At 39.3% G+C, this 18,731-nt stretch overlaps 3 protein-coding genes across 5 annotated transcripts in view; 2 read left to right on the forward strand and 1 right to left on the reverse strand.

Moving 5' to 3' along the window:
- Positions 1-5,121, reverse strand: part of akap9 (A kinase (PRKA) anchor protein 9) — a 58,726-nt gene extending 53,605 nt beyond the window's left edge. For both annotated transcript variants that reach the window (XM_084563749.1, XM_084563748.1), the window contains exon 1: positions 4,936-5,121. In XM_084563749.1, the coding sequence (XP_084419875.1) occupies positions 4,936-4,983 (48 nt within the window). In that variant the 5' untranslated portion in view covers positions 4,984-5,121. The remainder of the gene's footprint in view (positions 1-4,935) is intronic.
- A 4,378-nt stretch (positions 5,122-9,499) lies between these two features.
- On the forward strand, positions 9,500-11,498 carry mterf1 (mitochondrial transcription termination factor 1). The gene has a single exon (XM_084562976.1). The coding sequence runs from the start codon at positions 9,790-9,792 to the stop codon at positions 10,948-10,950; it is 1,161 nt and encodes a 386-aa protein (XP_084419102.1). The 5' UTR covers positions 9,500-9,789; the 3' UTR covers positions 10,951-11,498.
- A 244-nt stretch (positions 11,499-11,742) lies between these two features.
- Positions 11,743-18,175, forward strand: dus3l (dihydrouridine synthase 3-like). 2 transcript variants are annotated; one of them, XM_084562750.1, is made up of 16 exons: positions 11,743-12,079; positions 12,555-12,649; positions 13,531-13,801; positions 13,896-14,244; positions 14,344-14,414; positions 14,505-14,600; positions 14,744-14,785; positions 14,925-15,077; positions 15,246-15,362; positions 15,937-16,002; positions 16,162-16,272; positions 16,512-16,608; positions 16,753-16,828; positions 17,117-17,305; positions 17,650-17,778; positions 17,879-18,175. In XM_084562750.1, the coding sequence occupies exons 1-16, from the start codon at positions 11,981-11,983 to the stop codon at positions 17,949-17,951; spliced, it is 2,034 nt and encodes a 677-aa protein (XP_084418876.1). In that variant the 5' UTR covers positions 11,743-11,980; the 3' UTR covers positions 17,952-18,175. The 2 variants fall into 2 exon arrangements, with proteins under 2 accessions (XP_084418876.1, XP_084418875.1); XM_084562749.1 differs by having other exon boundaries at positions 12,029-12,291.
- The last annotated feature ends 556 nt before the right edge of the window (positions 18,176-18,731 follow it).

The raw sequence follows: 18,731 nt of genomic DNA on the forward strand, positions 1-18,731 counted from the left end.
AGTAGATGACTAATAGCATCGAAAACAAGCACAACATCTTAGCACACCGTGATTATTTTTTAGCCGGAGAGATGCACTGAATTGCAGGCGTACTATTCTGGCTACTATACTTGGGTTAGAAAAACTGACATATTGATTGTCTAATTTAGCACCGATGTCTGTTTCGGTTTCAATTTAATTTTATTGTAATGAAGCAGCCGAGTTTTCTCATTAATCCAGAAACAATTTTCCACTGTAGAAAACATAATCTATCTAAATATATGTAAATTAAGACAAGAAATGCATGTAAATGTTATAAATTACTGTCCATTTCCGCACAGCACATTTACTTTTCTAGCATCTAGCAGCGCTAAATCATTATATGAGGAGTTTAGAGACTAGATAAGTTTGCCAGCTGACAAAAATCCAATCTGCAGCTGTTAATAATAAAGTAATTTTAGTCTGTAATGTTAAAACAGTTGATGGTTACCTCAAATGTGAGGATTTGACGCTTTTCTTCGTTACATGTCATAACAATTTTGTGGTGTTTCTGTGGGCGGTGGTGGGTCGAACAAAAAAAACTAAACAGGTGAACACTTCGTCCTGTGATATGAGAAATTAGATAATAAAAAGAGAAACTGTCTGTTATAATTCACTAAAAAACAATGAATAGTCTTGAAAAATAGTTTTGTCTGACCAGCAGTTCAATCCAAATTTAATTTACCATCATGTGCGATGAAAAAAAATTCAAATCCTCATATTTGTGATGCAGGGAACAACAGATTTTTTGCCTTGATTGAAGAAATGAGTGAATCAATCAAGTAATCAGCTCTTGTGCAGCTCTTACACATAAGGCAGCCTTGTGCAATGCATGACGATGAGGGGGTTAATTAAGATGACCAATCACTGTTCAACACCAGCGACCGTGAATGACTGTTGCATAAAAATCAGTGGTTCCTCACATGTGAATAACTTTTGTGCCTCAGAAAAAAAAGTCATCGCAACAGAAAAAAAGCAGCACGTGCATATAAAATGAGTAACTACCTACATTGAGCTCTGTTGTCCGACTGGTCTCCATGAGACACTGAAGACAGCAGATCACTGTAACCCAGAGGGGAAGCTTCAGCCTCCCGTGTCATGTGCCAGTGACAGTGCAGTCAGTGTTAGTCAACACACAGCTACTTGAGGGCCAAAATACTCTGATTCACACACGCGTTTACTATCAGCGACGGACGGTGGCTTTTAGTTTTGATTGCAAAGCATCAGCAACTGAAGCTACCTCTGCCCCACCTGATTCAAGTACAGCAGGTAGATCTGCAAAAATGTTCAAGAGGCTCCTTAAACAGAGAGGTAGACGAAGCTGGCATGTGATGAAGAAGCTGACTCCTGCACTCCAATCTCTTATGGGACTGTTTCGAGTGACAAGAGTAGAGTCAATTCAGTGGTTAATCCTGTGACTGCAAAGATTCACAGCAATTAAATGTGAATAGAATAATATTTTAACAAGAAGAAAATAAAAGGCATTGTGTATGCTACACCGACGCAGTGCAATGGCTGCAACAACACAAACACAGCTTCTCCAATATATTTTTCATTTAGGCAACAATAGAGTAAAACATCTGAGAAGGACTGAGGTACCCATGCAGAATGACCACTGCCAAAAAAGACCAATACAGTGCACTAAACCTACTCAAACATATTTCTTGATTTTGGCGCATAGGTAGAACATCTTGGGTGTGATAACAGGAGTGTATATATAGTAGATTTAACGTGTTTGCTTTTCTAAAATCTGAAGTATACACAAAAAAAACTTAACACTCCTTTCTGTAGTAGTAAAGTAAACCAGCAAAAAAGCCTTTACTTGTGAATGCATCCCAAGAATACATTCTGCTACTGGACAAAAAAAAAAAAAAACTACTGGCACAAAAGCTGTGATAAATAAACTATTTCTGTTACGGGAATGAAGATACCAGTTCCTGTCTGAAACCCACACAGCCTCAGGCGCTGCTTGATATCACGACATTAGTTAGCAGTTGCGGTGTGCAACTACACTGCAGCGTCTTCAGAAGAGACCACAGAAGCATCCAGAGCTGCACAGAAAGTTACGTTGAGTCATCGTCCAGGCTGTAGCTAATTAACCCTGGGCGGCTGTTAAACCATCATATTCAATCCTGTCTAAAGCAGTACAGCGAGAGTTTTAAAAGTTTTTTGTGTCTTGTGGTTTCCGTTCAGATGGAAAAAAAAAATAAACCTGTGGCCTAAACAGTAAAACTCTCAATTAAGCCAATGTATAAGCTACTTAGACTGTGGTGTTTATAGTCCACCCATCGCCCAGAGCGATGCAGGGCACCTCCATGACTAGGCACCTGAGGGATTAACTATTCAGGCCTAGGTTAAGTAGATCAACTTGTATCTTTGCTGTCCTCAAAACCTGCCCGACAGTGACACCGACCTTTTAGGTTATGCCATACGAACTCAAAGATACGCTAACATTAAAATTATCTGTGTACACTGTTCAGTAATTGACCTATCCAGTTTGGAGTGAATATATCCTACCTAATTCTCTCACATTTTGATTTGTAAAGAAGCTTCCTCTTGGCAAAAATAGAAAAGAGGCATCTCAAACCTATAACACTGGGCACTGCCCTAGCAGCTTAATGTGCCATGGTAAAGTTGCAAACATACCTTTAATGAATCACCAGGATCAGAGAAGCAGGGAAACAAATAAACATGCTAAACTTCACCATGAATTATGTCAGCATCCCCTGAGCTAAATTAGTGCCCTCCCCCTGCTGGAAAAACAAATGGGCTGAGACATGTTATTCCCTCATGTTTCATTAAAAAAAGTCTCCGCTGTTTAACATACCGAGTGTGGAAAACTTATGACACGGACCGGGAAGGATGCACACACAAAAGAAGCGAAAACTAGTTCATATTGTTCAGAGAAGACATCCCTCTGTTATAATAACAGTGTCATAGACTTTCTTAGAGATTGTGAAAGGTGTTTCTGTGACCTCACACAGAATCTTACACCGTCCTTCCTCACTGCAGAGAAGATTACCTTTCTCAAAAAGGAGCCGCTCGTGTAACTGGAGAAACGGAAGCCGAAGCCTTGAGCGAGTAAATCCATAATGCCAGTAATGCAAGTGAAAGCAACAATACGTGTGGAGATAATGGCATCGAACACCAGCCCATAAGTTTTGCTTTGCTCGTTGTCTGGTAACACTCAGTGAACACTTCCCTTGTACAAACGGAAAGTGAGACTTCACTCAGACACCTGATTCAAGAAAATACTCGTCTAGTTATCAGATGGATATGATCTTCACAGTGTAAAAATCTCATTTGTTCAAAATTCTGAATGAAAAATTCACAAAATTCAATTCCTGTACACATTCTGAGGTAAAATTTTGCCTGGTTGATTCATTTTATATGTAAATAACTAGTTATAATATGTTTTAATACGTCTAGAAAAGCAGCTGATCGTGTCAGAATATAAACACTCCACATGGCTCATTGCCTGACGTTGTTTATCAGCTCGGACTCAATCTGCACAGACAGCAACGCCCAGGACATCCCTGTTTAACATTATCAGTGGGTAATTCAGTGAAAATATCTTAAGAAGTTTGTGTGAGGACATGGTGACATGGTACTGTGTCGGGGGAAAGAAATACAGCAGCCTGCAACACAGAGGGGCCTTTTATGAGGCAAAATACCAAAGTCATAACCGAGGAGATGCTCTTTCTCCTTCCCACAGTGCAAACCTGAAAGCCAGAGCTCGAGTATGAAACCTGGCGTAACCAAAAGACACAACAAACAGCACACTAGAGGATTCGTTCCAGTGTTTTTGAACTGCAGCGTCCATTCGACACTGCCTGAGAGAATTCATTCTGATCTTTTTTTTTTGCGTAGATGCATTAGCAAAGATGCAATTTTAATCACAGTTAATTACAAGCAGCTAAGTGAAGAGAACTAATTCTGCAAACACTAGATTGCTACACTGATTACCAGTGATTTAATAAATACAATTAACTCTGTTGTGCACTCTCCACTTAGTCACATGTCTCCGGGATGCATTATGAGCACGCTGTTTATTACAAATCTATCTATTACATGGTTAAAAATGGACAATCGCGCTCAGGTTTGACTGCTTCAGCTTAGGTTAAGATCTCCTTGCAGGGATCGTATCGGGATAAGATGTTTGGGTATCAAATGCATAACAGAGCCGCTTGCAAGGTCATGCCACAAATACAGAGCTGCAATTAAAATAAATAAAATGAGTAGGTTTTACACAGAGGAGTGGACCCCTTTGTTTCCCCTAACTATAAAATAATATAAGCATTCATGCAGGTTAACAAGATAACACTAAGTCCTGGTTTATTTTTGTCTTTAGCAAACGTTGTTCTAGATGAGTTAGTGGGAAAGTGGGTGCTGTTTTGACCTAATTGTCGATGCTGCTTCTTGATACAGCCAATATAACACAAGTTTGACATGTTAGGAAATGTTTGCCTCTAGCTAGAGGGGATGTGTCCTGTAAATCCTGTTACACCAGCCTGTCAGTGTCACTCCAGGTGGCGTTTATAAGCCCTCGATACCGTACGTTGGTGGCTTCACTGGCGGATGATTAAGTGAATATTGCGTGCAGACTTACACAAGACAGCCTCACTAAGGTGAAACACTTGAGTAACGATGGGCATGCAGACTGACAAAGGCGTTGGTGGCTAGCAGTGGCTATGCTAACCCCCCGGCTGGCAAGCCCCCGGCTGTCAGAGCAGCGCAGGGCGCATGTTTGCTAGTACTGACAGCTGAGAGGGTGATATGGAGGGGAGGGGGGGAACCCAAAACAGCTGACAGACCCAGCTGTAAGAAAATAAGTTGCTGACAACATTAAGTTACTACTTTAAAGCAACGAGGGGCACTGTTAGTGAGTTATGCTAACACCAAAACTGAGAATCATACCTTTGCTTTGCCGGCCTCCAGCTTCTTTTGCCTCTCCTCGTCTTCCATCACCGCTGTCCCTGTGGCTAAGACAAGAGGGAAACTGCTTCATACGAAATGTCGGGAAGAAAAAAAAATCTAAACGCTAACGGTTAAATGTTTATTGTCCGGCTTCTAGCTCGCTTCCACTGGCATTCACTAGCTGTCTCCTTGCTGGTAGTCCGCCGCCATGTTTTCCACGTAAACATGAGACCCATCCATGATGACGTCGCGTAGGTGCCTTCACAGCCACGCCCACTGACATTCCTCCATGGGTGCCTTCACGTGCCGTCCGAAATATTACTACTCTTCATTCGCGCCACGCAATTTTGTTTAAACTTAAATATATTTAAATTTAAATACATTTAAATGGTTTTTTTTGATGATATATGTAAACTACACAATTTTCAATTATATTTTAGCAAAAAGTAATTGTTTCTAATTAAATAAATGTCAAATAAACTAGCTATTATATCTGTGAATACACAAAAGTCCCATTGGACAAGAAATTGACAATATTATTGCATTTCACTATGTAAAACTGCAATATTCAGAGTGTTATTGTATTTGTCACACATATGCCTGTAATGCTATTGATGCATTAACATGTAAGTTGCATTTCAAGTCAAAAAGGGAGCTACTTTAAGTTTTAACCATTGTATATCCTTTTGGGTAAAAGTTCACATGTGATTTGCATGAAGTATCTCAATTGGAAAAGCTTTGCGGACGAATAAAAGGTCAGTATTTCTCTCTAGACTAAAAGTATAAAGTGACGTACATGTATCTCCATATATATATCCATATTAAAGTACAGTCCATCACTGTGGCCTATTCATCATGGAAGCTGTTGACTGTCTAAAAATCCTCTGGACACTATTTATTTCAGTCTTTCTTTGATGACAACAGCATCAGGATATTTGTTGGCAATGTCATAAATCTCGCCGTGTGATGTGCAGTCTGAATTCTGCCTAAAACGTCTGCTCAGTTTCTATGGTAACGGGAGGAGAGGTTGCTAGAGCCGTCCCAGTTGAGAATTTTCTTTTTTACCCAGTAAACATTTTCATTTCAAAGCCGTTTTGTGCTAATAAAGGCTTCAGCCATCGCCTCGGATTTTACAGCACGACGTCTGATTGGGCTATACTGAGCACGTTTCCAGCAATATGCCTCCTTAAAAAGCAACCATTTGAGCTGTCTTGGGTGAATGGGACTGCAGGTAACATGAGAGACTGGCATCAGTTTCGAAGACAGATGGGGGCTGGTAAAAAAAAAAGGGTGGTACAACTTGACTTTACTTATTCCATCTTTAAAGAAGGTTTACAATTAATCAAAAGACAGTGTAGCTTGTGAACTGAATACTTGGCTTCTTTTCTGACATTTTCTACATAATACATCAGAGACTGGCGTGATAGTCACACTGTGTTATCTTTTTGCTTCACAATCATTTTCCATTCTTTCATCAGTGATCAAATGGAAGATGTGACAAGCATTGCAAAGACAATAATTTGAATAATATGAGCCTTAGACAAGATTTTAGAAATATATATCAACTTTTTTTTTTACCAGTTTGGGATATGTAATTTATTAAGTTGCTTAATAAACTTTATTATTACTTTACTTTACTTATTGTGAACCCCATATTCCCCAGCGTACCCCAAACCTGTAAATATGAGGCACTTAGCACTATCAATTTACTTGTACTATTCTAAAGATTTCACATATTCTTCATTCATTTAATTGTGCTTGTTGGTATATTCCAAACTGCTAAGAGTATTACTCTGGTAAAGTGATTACCTACATTTTCCCTAAAATCAGATAAATGCAAAATATAAAGTCTCAAAAATTCACAGCTCATGCAAAGTGTTTGCAGAATTGAAATTCTGCAAGTTAAAACCCAAAAGTCCTGGAGAGTTTGCCAATAAACTTGATGTCCAAAGTATTCCCATAGTCCACAGTTTTTCCTTGTGACTCAACATGGCTTATATATAACCTGTTTTTGTTTTTATGTTTTCATAGAGAACATGAGAAAATATGTAAGTTTATATTCTACTTCTTAAATTGTTGATTTGAAACATACCAGCTGCAGCAGGAGATGAAGCTCTGTGTCTTCTGCTGACGGGAGCCGAACAACTTATGGTCTGGCAGATCTTGAATTCCACCCATCTTCTTTTGGACATTCTTACCAACGTGATATCCCCTGTGAGCGCTCGCCGTTTGTTCAACAGCGTCTACGGGAACCACTGAGCGAGCATTCGCAAGTTTCAGCGGTTTCTAAATTATTGATTCACCCAGGGAGTACTGTGTCTGCAGTTACCCAAGCAACTTTACCGAGTATAGACCACAACAAATGGATCAGGGCCAGATTCCATGTAATATTAAAAAAAACACAACAGCATGCATATTTAGGAATAAATTTGTATTTTCAAGAGGTTCAGAGGCAGAGAGGGAGTTAATGTGATTATAAAAAAAACATTTATATAAGCCTTTGATAAGAGCGTAGCTGGGAGGAAGGAGAGACACAGTAGAGATATACACATGGATTATTAAGTTCAAAAAATAAAACTAATTACAGCCTCACTGGGCTAAGTTTTAGAGACACTCCTAAGAGTATAAATTTGATTTAGTTTATTATAGAAGCAACCTTGAATTCTTATATCAGTATCAGTGAAAACGAGATGTTGCAGTGAGTCAATTACTTGATGAAAAGCATTCAAGATGGGGAGGGATATAATATATTTTTGAAAATACACTTCTATTTCCTCTGATATAAGGAGAAACATCTTCTTAAAAAAGTCCAGTTGCCTTTCTTGAACATTTTTTTTTTTATACAAGATGTAACTTATTTGAAAATTTATAAAATAAAAGTGAAATCTCAGGTTCCATAAAGTGCATATACACTAAGCAATACTTATATTAATGCTGTTGTTGTTGTTGATTTAGTTTTTCAGATGTGTTGCAAAACGTAACATGCTGCATTTATAGCACCATCTTGTAAAGCAAAGAGGCATGGACCAAATGTTTGCAATGCCAGAAAAATAAACGACTAATTGTGTTATAGTACATTTGGTTTAGCTGGATGTACTGTCAACTGAGTACAAGACATGTCCACGGAAGCAGCAACATGTGCAAATTTTGTTAATTTTTGCCTTTATGAGCAGAAAATTGTTTTTTCTCTGCTCATTATTTGCCTTACAAATACAAGAAAAATGAAACAGACCATGAGGGTCCCTAAGACATCATTATGCAAATGCTGGAATTGTTTTGGGCGAGTTCGAGAAGAACAGAAGTGTGTATAAATGGAAATCTGACTGTGACCTCTTGATTGCTGACACATAAATACAACTGAGAGTCTGTCCAGCCCATCAACACTGGAGCTATTTTGACTAAAACGTCAGTCACCTCAATCTTCCAGCTGCAGGGTGAAAGCTCTTTTGCATAATGACAGTATCACTGTGCTGTGTTGAAATATTCATAAGTGGTGGGACTCATCAGTAAAGAGAGGCAATGGGTCAGTAGTTTTTTTTTTTCGGTGCCAGGCTGTGAGCCACAACACATGGTAAATGCTCTCTTGTATTTCTGCTGTGGCTGAGACAATATTAACTATTAATGCATGCAACCAGAAGGCCAATGATCTACAATCTAGAGGCCTTGCTATTCAACTGAAACCTCCCGGATATCATAATAAAGTCACAAATTAATATCTTTACATTTCGAGAGCTTGCATGCAAAACACAATTGGGGGGTCACAACATGGGTAAAATTCTTAACGTACACATTAATTCTACATTCTTACAGAAACAAGATATTATTTTTAATTTGAACAAAAGTATAATGAATCGTCACATAATATCGCCACCAAAACTACATCCTGGCTGTGTGTGGTGAAGGCGTTCAACATCAGATATAAAGACAGGGTGCACAGAAACTATTTTATATATAAAAAAAATAAATATATAAAATGAGAGGAGGTTAACTGCTAATCCGAAAAAAAATAAATAAAAATCTATAGTATTTAAGCTCCTGGCATTTCAACCTCTTGAACCTCTTCTTACTTCAAATTGAAGACTTTTGCTTCCATCTTGTGGCTGAAAGTGAGCAGAGGAAAACTACTTTAAACTCCCAACCGCTAGGAGGCGCTGATCCTCAAAGGTCTTCACGTTTTTTTTCCATGATGCTAAATATCGCGAGAGTATAAATTCATGTTTCCGGTTTAAGACGAGACTGTCAAAAATAACCATGTCACTAGCGCGATAGTAATCATATTCTGCTATATGGTATGTTAATTTTTGTATTTCTACAAGGAGACCAAGGTTTAAAGCATTAATATATTCGTAATTTATTGTGTGTCGTCTAATCTGTAACAGTCATGACTTCTTGCTAGTTAGGGCTTTACAACACTGACTCCCAGTCAGTCATTCATTCATGCCGGGATGAATAAAAGTTGCTTTATGGATAAATTAATATCCAAAATGACAAGTGAAAGTAGCAGAAAGATATTTAATTTTAACATCAGTTGTATTCTGTGTTGTAAATAACACACACTATTAAATAATGGGCATGCATACTAACCAAGTACAATGTGCTTGCATCAAGTTTTTCTCACAATAAAGTCAGAGCAGATATATTGTATGTCCTTAACAACAGCAGGCATTAAGAATCACTTTTATGTAAGTCTGCGGTTGTGCCAAAAACTACAGATGCTGTCCTGTTTACTTGAACTTCAACTTAAATTCCACTGTTGATATTCTACTAATTATGCTTTGTTTTTGTTTTGCTTTATTTTAGTCGCATTGAAGCCAAGCAGTGGTGTTACATTGTGGCCCTTCTCGTTAAAAAACAATGGCCGCAGTTGCTGGAGTGAGAACCCTCTTCAGCCTCCATCGATCAGGGACGTTTCAGTGCAACTTTGGGCTCATTCTGGTACAGTTCGCATCAGCCCGCCTACCAAGGAGGCTTTGTAGTGCTTCTGCAAGTGGTGATGAACCAAAATTGCCAGCAAACCAAGAGAATAAATCTCTGCTTGAGAACTTGAATCACATGGGAGTTGATGTGAAGATGGTACGCCAGCGTCTACCTGGTGTGCTTCGTAAAAACATCACCAATGAGCAAGACCTTGCTCAGTTCCTGAAAGGAAAAGGTGCTAGCCTCGAAGTTATCGCAAGCATAATAACCCGTTATCCCCGTGCTATAACCCGTTCCACCAAACACATGGAACAACGCTGGAGGCTGTGGAGAAACATCTTCAACACGGACGCAGAAATTGTGAGCATCGTGGATCGCTCGCCTGAGTCTTTCTTCCGCTCCAGTGATAATGACAACTTAGAGAAGAACATAGCTTTTCTGATCTCACTAGGACTGGACGTCAAAGATCTTCATCGGCTGCTGACCACAGCGCCGCGAACATTCTCCAACAGTTTAGCGCTCAACAAGCAAATGGTGCAGTTGCTGGAAGACATCTGTCTAGAGCTTGGTGGAAAAACTCCAGAACAGTTTGCAAAGTCCGTCATATTGAAAAACCCCTATATTCTTATCAGAAGCACTAAGAGAGTCAGGGCAAACGTTGATTACTTGAGAGACTCTCTGAAGCTGACTGATTCAGAAATGCTGACTCTTCTTCAAGGCCATGTGTCAGAAATTCTGGACCTTGCCAATGACTATCTAAAAAATAATTTTAACAGCCTTCGTCAGAAGATGGCTTCACTTGGCTGTCGGAGAAATGTCATAAAAAAACTGATAATCAGCTATCCAGTGATTCTCTACATTGGAACAGACACACTGAATACTAAACTAGATTGTCTCCTAAACGGAGGAATAACAATACAGCAGATACTGGAGAAGCCAAAGGTTTTGGACTACAGCACACAGAACATTAAAGGACGACTAGAGGATCTGCAAAGAGTGGGATATGACTTCCAGAAGAACGGCATCGCTATCTTAGACTCTAGTCGAAAACGGTTCGATTCAAAGATGGAAAAACTTGCTGCTTTACCAAAGAGCTAAACATATAGCAGCACCCTGTATTGTGACATAAGACAATGCCGAATGCTTCGTTTCCTTGATCTTCAGAATAATCAGGTTTCATATTTTAAGAAACTATGTAATGAAAAACCACAGTATTTCAATCATTTCATAAAGAATAAATCTGTAGGTGAGGTTCTTGATGAATCTTTTGGTCTTGGAAATGGTTAAGTCTTCATATTGCTTATGTTGTCCAATTAATCCCTAAATATTTGATTAATTATCAATAAAGGCAGCAAATCCACACAGTATTGATTCTGTATCTTGTGAATGTTTCGTAGTTTTGCTTCAAAATGCAAACTGAACATCAACTGCTGCCACTGTTAATTAATTTGATATGTCACTTTTTCCTTTCAGATCAAATATCTATTTTTTTTTAACAAGAACAATGTGTTTGATACACTGCATACATCCAAAAAATGCACCCTCTTAATTTTCACATGCATATGTCTGTATTAGGTATGTCAATTAAATGGAGAACTGTTTTTGGATGTCATGTGAAGACTGAAATAAAAAGTGACAAAAACGTGTGACCATGTGTTGCATCCATAGTTACAACTGTTTTGCACTCATATAAATGTGTAATGACTGATATGATTTGTTCATATTAAATCAAATATCAAAGATTTAAATATATCGAAGATACGTTATGCGTGCATATGTAGTTAATATGGCTAATCCCTTTTATGCTACATCCCTAGACTATAGACTTACATTAAATGTCTGAGTCTGTGAAGATTCTCAATCATCCACATTATGGTATATCCAAAAACAAAGCTAAAACGAGGCCAACTGGGCTAGTTTGAATTATCTTGAAGATGTTACACCACTAGAGGGGTGTTTAGGATTTTACAAGGAAACATTTTTACATAGTGAACAAATAAAACATGGATAGGGTCTGCTAACAACCAGATACTCACATGTAATTGTAGAAATTCGTTTTGATGCTGTTTTCTCCCTCAAATGAGTGATTTCACAACTATTTTAAGAGAATCTGTGTTATGCGGAACCAATGTTTGGCAGCCATGTTCACCACGAGCCTCTAAGCAGCTGCACAGTCGTTTCCTCACGATGCTGGATAGTTGTAGTGCTTGTTAGGGCGAGAGCTGAGGTAATCTGTGTTTTCTTTGAGTTTAACTTCTGACGAGACTTTAATGCGCCACAAATTAACTTTAAACGCGTTAGTTTGCTAGTCATTAACGATGCTTCACGTTAGCTTTTTATGCTAGCTTGTTAGCAGAGCGAGGGATTTTCTGTAAACTTCACAGTTGGAGTGTAACATGTTATAGTAGCTGATTACTTAGGCAGCACTGGAAATAACAAGTAAGTGACACGGCGAATATGAACTGCTAAGCTTTTGCATGCAGCCAAATTATCTGGAAGCTAAATGAAAGAACCTGCATATATGATGGATTACAGTTAAATGCACCACAACAGAGGAGGCTGCATAATACAGTCATATTAACCCTGCAGGAAACCAGTCTTTGTTGAATGTGTGCAAGTATAATCATAGTTCAGGATTAGGAAATCATTACTGTGTGCGTGCATGTACTGCAGTTTTCATTTAATTTATTGTAATGTTTCAGAAAAAGGAGAAAACTTCAGGTGTCATGGCGGAGAAGGAAACAGTTGAAAAGTGGACAGATGTGGCTGTAAAGGGTCAAGCTGCCATCAAATCAGAGTAAGGAACTAACAATGCTTTATGTCTCTGCAATCATTTTTTCCCCCCCAGGTTAATGGATGTTATTGTGTCCACTCAGAACAATGAGAGTAATCACAGGTCTCCCAAAGCGAGAAGGAGAGAGAGAGCGATTCACCTTTTTCCATCAGGGTAACACTTTGGACACTTTAGACAATTGCGGATCCTGCACCACATCCCCCTACGTTTTTCACAGTGCCTGCTGCTTTGTCTGATGAAACCAAGAGAACTACACTGTCAGCAAAAACTCTTCCTGGAGGCACTTGGCTCATTGCACAGAGAATGGATTTAATTCTTGCTCCAGTGTTACAGGTTACTTACAAAACTACAACAATAATGGAGTCGTGATGAAACAATATGAATTCTTTAAGTAAGATGTTGCAGTTATGCAGAAAAAAATAACAGCTTTGCTCAAGTAAGACACTGGTAGACATAAAACACATGGCAGGGCACTTACAATATGTTGCTTCATTTCACAAAATGACACTTGCAGCACTTCTAATGCCATCCACTACACTTTGAACACACCTGAACAACAGTTGTCTGTGCGTGCCGTTTTTGCATTTAGTAAACAAGACGTTTTGGACTTCTACAACAGGCAGAATTAGCAAAGAGAAAGCAGTCCGGTTTTTCCATAATTATTTTATTTTCCAGGGTCATCCTCAAATTGTCCAGTGTTACTTATGGTTTGTTTACTTTTACTTTTGCCACCTATGACCAGCTCCTCCGTTTCTGTTGTCGTTTTATTGTGGAGCAATTCTCAGGGGCACATCTGCTGTTTTCACCTCTTATGTTGTACATCTCAAAAATCAGCAGGTGTATTAAGAGTTTTCTTTGTTTTGTCGATGTCGTTGTGTTTGCAGATTCCTTGCAACCAAAGAAAAATTTCATGGCTTTATAGACTCAGAGTGGCAGGGCTCAAAAGGAGACGGTGCCACTGAAAATGAAGCGGCTCGTGAGACGAACGAGGCAGCTGTGGAGGAACCCGAGTCTAAAAAGCTCAAACTGGATTCTGACGACAGGACTAACGCAGGGAAATCAGATGGTAAACGTCTTCGGGGACAGAACAAGTCAAGGCCGCACATAAAGCCTACCACTTACGATGAGAAACGACTGTGTCTCTCAGTCCTTCAGGTAAGAAGCTATTATTTGCCATCCACACATGCTGAATTTACTTTTTGATGGTTGTCAATTGATAGTCACTGTTGCGACTTATCTGTCTGTTTAGAAGCGGGAATGCCCGTTTGGAGAGAAATGCCACTTTCACCACGACATTGCGGAGTACTTGTCCTCTAAGCCCGCTGACATCGGGGAAAGCTGTTACCTCTATGACACATTTGGAAAGTGTATGTACGGCCTCTCCTGCCGCTTTGCCAAGGCACACACCACTCCCGACTTCACTACCATGGAGAAGGCAGATCTGGTCAAGGCGCTTGAAGGCAGGACTTTTGTGAAGAACAGCTTGAGTAAAGACCTCCAGAATCGTCTGCGGAAGCGTTCGGTACCCTTCAAAAAGTCGGCAGAGTACCTGAAGACACTTTCAAACAACAAAGATAACAAAGAAAAGCAAGGGAACGGTAAGAGGAGGGAAAAGGTTTTCAACAGATCAATTTGTAAAGAGTGCTGTCTTTTGGTCATAAATTATATGACATCAATTACTTCTTTGATTCACCCAGGTAATGCTTGTCCAGCTGTAGTATCCACAGATCCAGCAGGAGAAAAGCAACATGTTTCTACTGAAGAACAGGTACAACCTTCTACTCAGAGCATCACCTCTTATTGTCTTTAAGCGAGCAGAAGAAGTGTGTTCCATGGTGCATGTTTGCTTTGTGACTAGCTGCAGGCTGGCCCAGATAAAGCGTCTCCAGTGAAGACTATGGGCCCGCTGACCGATCAAGATGTCATCAAGTTGCGCCCAAGTGAAAAGAAGCAAGTATGTTTCACCCAAACACTTTGTTTAAACTGTTATTCATCCCTGCATGAAAAAAATTACCAATCTATGATTTCAGTCACTGCTAAGTCGGTGCTGTTTAATATCTAAGAAGCTGTTTTGTGTAATTTAATGCTGTTTTGAAGGTGGACTTCCAAGACAAGCTGTATCTTGCTCCTCTAACAACTGTAAGTACTATCAGACAGCGTAATACCGTATTACAATTATTAGTAGATGTACTTTAATGTCCCAACATATTTAAGTAATTTAAAGAACTGGGTTTATAAATTAAATTGTGACCTGACTAAATATCTTCTCATTGCTCAGTGTGGAAATCTGCCTTTCCGTCGCGTGTGCAAACGCTTTGGCGCGGACATAACCTGCGGCGAGATGGCCATGTGCACAAATCTGCTGCAGGGGCAGCAGTCAGAGTGGGCCCTGTTAAAGAGGCATGAGAGTGAAGATCTCTTTGGTGTCCAGGTGACGACATACTTACAACCTATTCAACAACTTCACATCAGTTCAGTCTCAATCCGTGACATTAACACATGTTACAGTATTTGTCAATGACTGTTTTTCTGTGACCAGATTTATTTTTTTTTGTGTGTGAGTCTGTCCTCCGTTCTAAAGTCTGAATTGTGTTTCCAGGTGGAGGGTTGTTTCCCGGACACCATGACGAGGTGCGCAGAGCTCATTAACACCCACGCTGATGTTGATTTTGTGGACATCAACTCTGGATGTCCCATCGATCTTGTTTACAAGAAGGTAAACTCTTATCTAACCTCATCTAGGTTGTCCTGTTAATGTCTCTGTGGCTTTATATGTTGCCTCTTGGCAGTGTGAATTAAAGCAACTTCATACACAAGTGCTGCAGTTGGAGGGAGTTACAAATCAATTTTGCCAGACCTTTATAGCTTTTATACCTCCATCTCTTTCTAAACAGACTTCTTATTTGTTTTGGTTCACTATTAACAGAAGACTGAGAGTTTCAGTCTGTACCCAGTGTCCTCCATGGTCACGTTAGGAGCCACTCTAAAGCTTAAAATCCACAACCATATAGTTTCTTAACTGAAACCAAAATGTATTCCTCTTGAACCTATAGGTGACAGCCGAGACAATAAAGCTGTTTTTTTCCTACAGTCCCACAGCCAAAATTCTGTGCAAGTAAATAAGGGAGGCCAGTTAAAGTAAAAATAATAAGATCTGATGAGTGACAGCTTTACAGTTTCATAACTGTGTTTTGTAATTCATCGGGAAAACAACAGACACTGGCAGTTGGCAAGGACGTATTAAACGTCAATGTCTGACAGATGGTCTTTGTTTGCGTTCATCTCATCAGGGCGGAGGCTGCGGCTTGATGACGCGTACCAGAAAGTTTGAACAAATAATCAAAGGAATGAATTATGTGAGTATTTTTACCTGATATAAGGCAATATTTACTGTGAGGGTGCTTTTTGAAATTCAAGTAATGAATGAACTATTTATCCCATGAAAACGGTGTGCGCTTCTTTGGCTTGGATTACATGTAAAGTGAAAATTAAAGTATGTGTTTTTCTTCCTGAAGGTCCTCGATGTCCCTTTAACAGTCAAGATCCGCACTGGCGTTCAGGAGAAGTCCAACATAGCACACAAACTCATCCCAGAGATGAAGAATTGGGGTGTTTCCATGATCACAGTAAGTCTTCTATAAGTAGAAGCACAAACAAAAGAGAGGCAGGTGAAATAGCATCCGTTGTGTTTATTAGAAATCACTTATTGTTCACCCTTAATTCACGTGTTTAAAGTGTTCCACAAAGCAGCCGTGCCTCTCCCTATTGAACGTCATTAAATGCATACTCTTGTCATATGGCGGTGACTCATCTATGAGATGTTTTTACAAGCATATTTTTGCTTCCTCCCCTGTGCGTGTTGCAGCTGCACGGCCGATCCAGGGAGCAGCGCTACACAAAGTTAGCTGACTGGGACTACATCTCCACGTGTTCTAAGATGGCTAGCCCCGTCCCACTTTTCGGTATGTGCATTGAAAAAGATAAGACATGCTACTATATGAGATGCTGCTGAAATAAAATGTGTTTTGTTGCATTGTTTTGCAACCATTCATCCATTAATGTCGTAATATGATGACCTAAGGTGACTTTGTTTTTTATTGCTCCAGGCAATGGAGACATTCTGTCCTATGAAGATGCCATGAAAGCTAGAGAGACCGGAGTTTCTGGTATCATGATTGCAAGGTTGGTGTTAAAAACAAATAAGGGAAGCATCTCACAACATGCGGTGTTGAAATGATGCCACCCTCTCTTTTAAGTTAAAAATGGTTTCATTTTACTGCAAGCTCCGTTTTCTAACACATTCCTGGTTAACTTACCTCAATCAATCTGAGGGTTGTTTGGAAATGCTTACATTGAATTTGAGAGACTATATTGTTTCTTCTCATCCAATATCCAGGTGTAACTATGATTCATATAAAATATTAAATCATAATCACAGGTTTGACCTTTCATGTGATTGGATCTCATCAGGGGCGCCCTCATTAAGCCCTGGATCTTCACTGAGATAAAGGAGAGCAGACACTGGGACATCTCGTCCGGCGAGCGACTGGACATCCTCAAGGATTTCACCAACTTTGGGCTGGAGCACTGGGGCTCCGATACGCGAGGTGTGGAGAAGACCCGCAGCTTCATGCTGGAATGGCTCTCCTTCATGTGCAGGTGGGCGATGACGTGCACTTAAAACACATACATTATCTTATGCTATGTGCAAGCAATATTCATGACTGTTTGATCCAGAAACGTTATTTAATTATTATATTTTTACATGCGATTAATAAAACAAGAGAATGAATGGAGCAATATGGTATGAATCTTGATTTTTCTGTTCATGTATACTATTGTAGTGGCCCCAGTTGGCCTCAACATATAACTGACAATTTAAAACTGCCACGCCTGCACCTGGGATTCCACCTCCACCCAGTTAATTAGGCCAAAAGGACACAAACAGACGTTGACATTGAAGTAGACCGGAGAGAAATCAAACTTTGCCGCCTTTCTTTTAGATATATTCCTGTTGGCCTGCTGGAGCGAGTGCCTCAGAAGATCAATGAGAGGCCTCCGTACTACATGGGCAGGAACTATTTGGAGACGCTGATGGCCAGTCAGAACGTTGGGGACTGGGTCAGGATTAGGTGAGCGGACAACCTGCATGAATTAATTAATTAATTAAGATAGAATTAATGCATGGTATGATTAGAACTTCTTATGACATTTCTTTTCAACCCTTTCCAGTGAAATGCTGCTCGGACCTGTACCGAAGAATTTCAACTTCTTGCCCAAACATAAAGCCAACTCCTACAAGTGATTTCTTTTTTGTGTGTGTATGTGTGAGACTACTAAAAACATCCAGGTTCTTCTGTTTGTTGTTTTATTGGTTGTCAATAATGAATTAAAGAAAGTGTTTAAATGATAAAGACTATTGAATAGTCTATTTAACCTGTGGTGCAGTTTGAAGAATACGAGGGTGTTTTTGTGGCCCACTTCAGATATATGCAATAAAGTCTTTTGCCACACTAAAATGTGTCTTCTATATTTTTTAAAAACCTATATGGGAGAGTAAATAAAATAAAATAATGTAAATTATAATGAACATCCATGCACACTCAGTCACCAGTTTATATACAGCAAGTAATAACTGGTGCCTTTGTGCATGTTGTAAAGTGGTTTTACACACTTGAGACGTGCTCAGTCTGCCTTTGGGGTATTAGACAGAATTTAATATTACGCCTTAAAATATAATGCATCCAAACATTGATTGGTTTAGTTGAAATAAATTTGCATGGATTGTTTTGTCGATGTTTTACTGAACATTTTGTGGACCAATCAGAAGAAACGGTTACACGTAATCATTATACTTTACACATACGACAATGTGTTTTCAAAACACATGTTTTATATGGATGTTCTACACCTGTGGTTAAAATACATCCTGCAAACATCATTATAAGCCTACTGGTTTTAGTCCAGAAATTGGTCTTTGGGATTTTTCATAACCAAAGAAATTCAAATATAGGTCAGAGACTAAAAACTCAATAAGGTAAAACATTTTTAAGCCTAAATCCTTAGATTTAAAGAGCATTTGAAA

Source organism: Chelon labrosus (genome assembly GCF_963514085.1).
Source record: "Chelon labrosus genome assembly, chromosome: 16".
NCBI lineage: Eukaryota > Metazoa > Chordata > Actinopteri > Mugiliformes > Mugilidae > Chelon > Chelon labrosus.

Excerpts from the sequence above, each read along its gene's own strand:
- mterf1 (XM_084562976.1), top strand. The coding sequence starts at position 9,790 with ATGGCCGCAGTTGCTGGAGTGAGAACCCTCTTCAGCCTCCATCGATCA.
- dus3l (XM_084562750.1), top strand. The coding sequence starts at position 11,981 with ATGTTTGGCAGCCATGTTCACCACGAGCCTCTAAGCAGCTGCACAGTC. Across the intron at positions 15,363-15,936 it reads TCGATCTTGTTTACAAGAAG|GGCGGAGGCTGCGGCTTGAT; the intron begins GTAAACTCTTAT and ends TCATCTCATCAG. Across the intron at positions 17,779-17,878 it reads GGGGACTGGGTCAGGATTAG|TGAAATGCTGCTCGGACCTG; the intron begins GTGAGCGGACAA and ends AACCCTTTCCAG.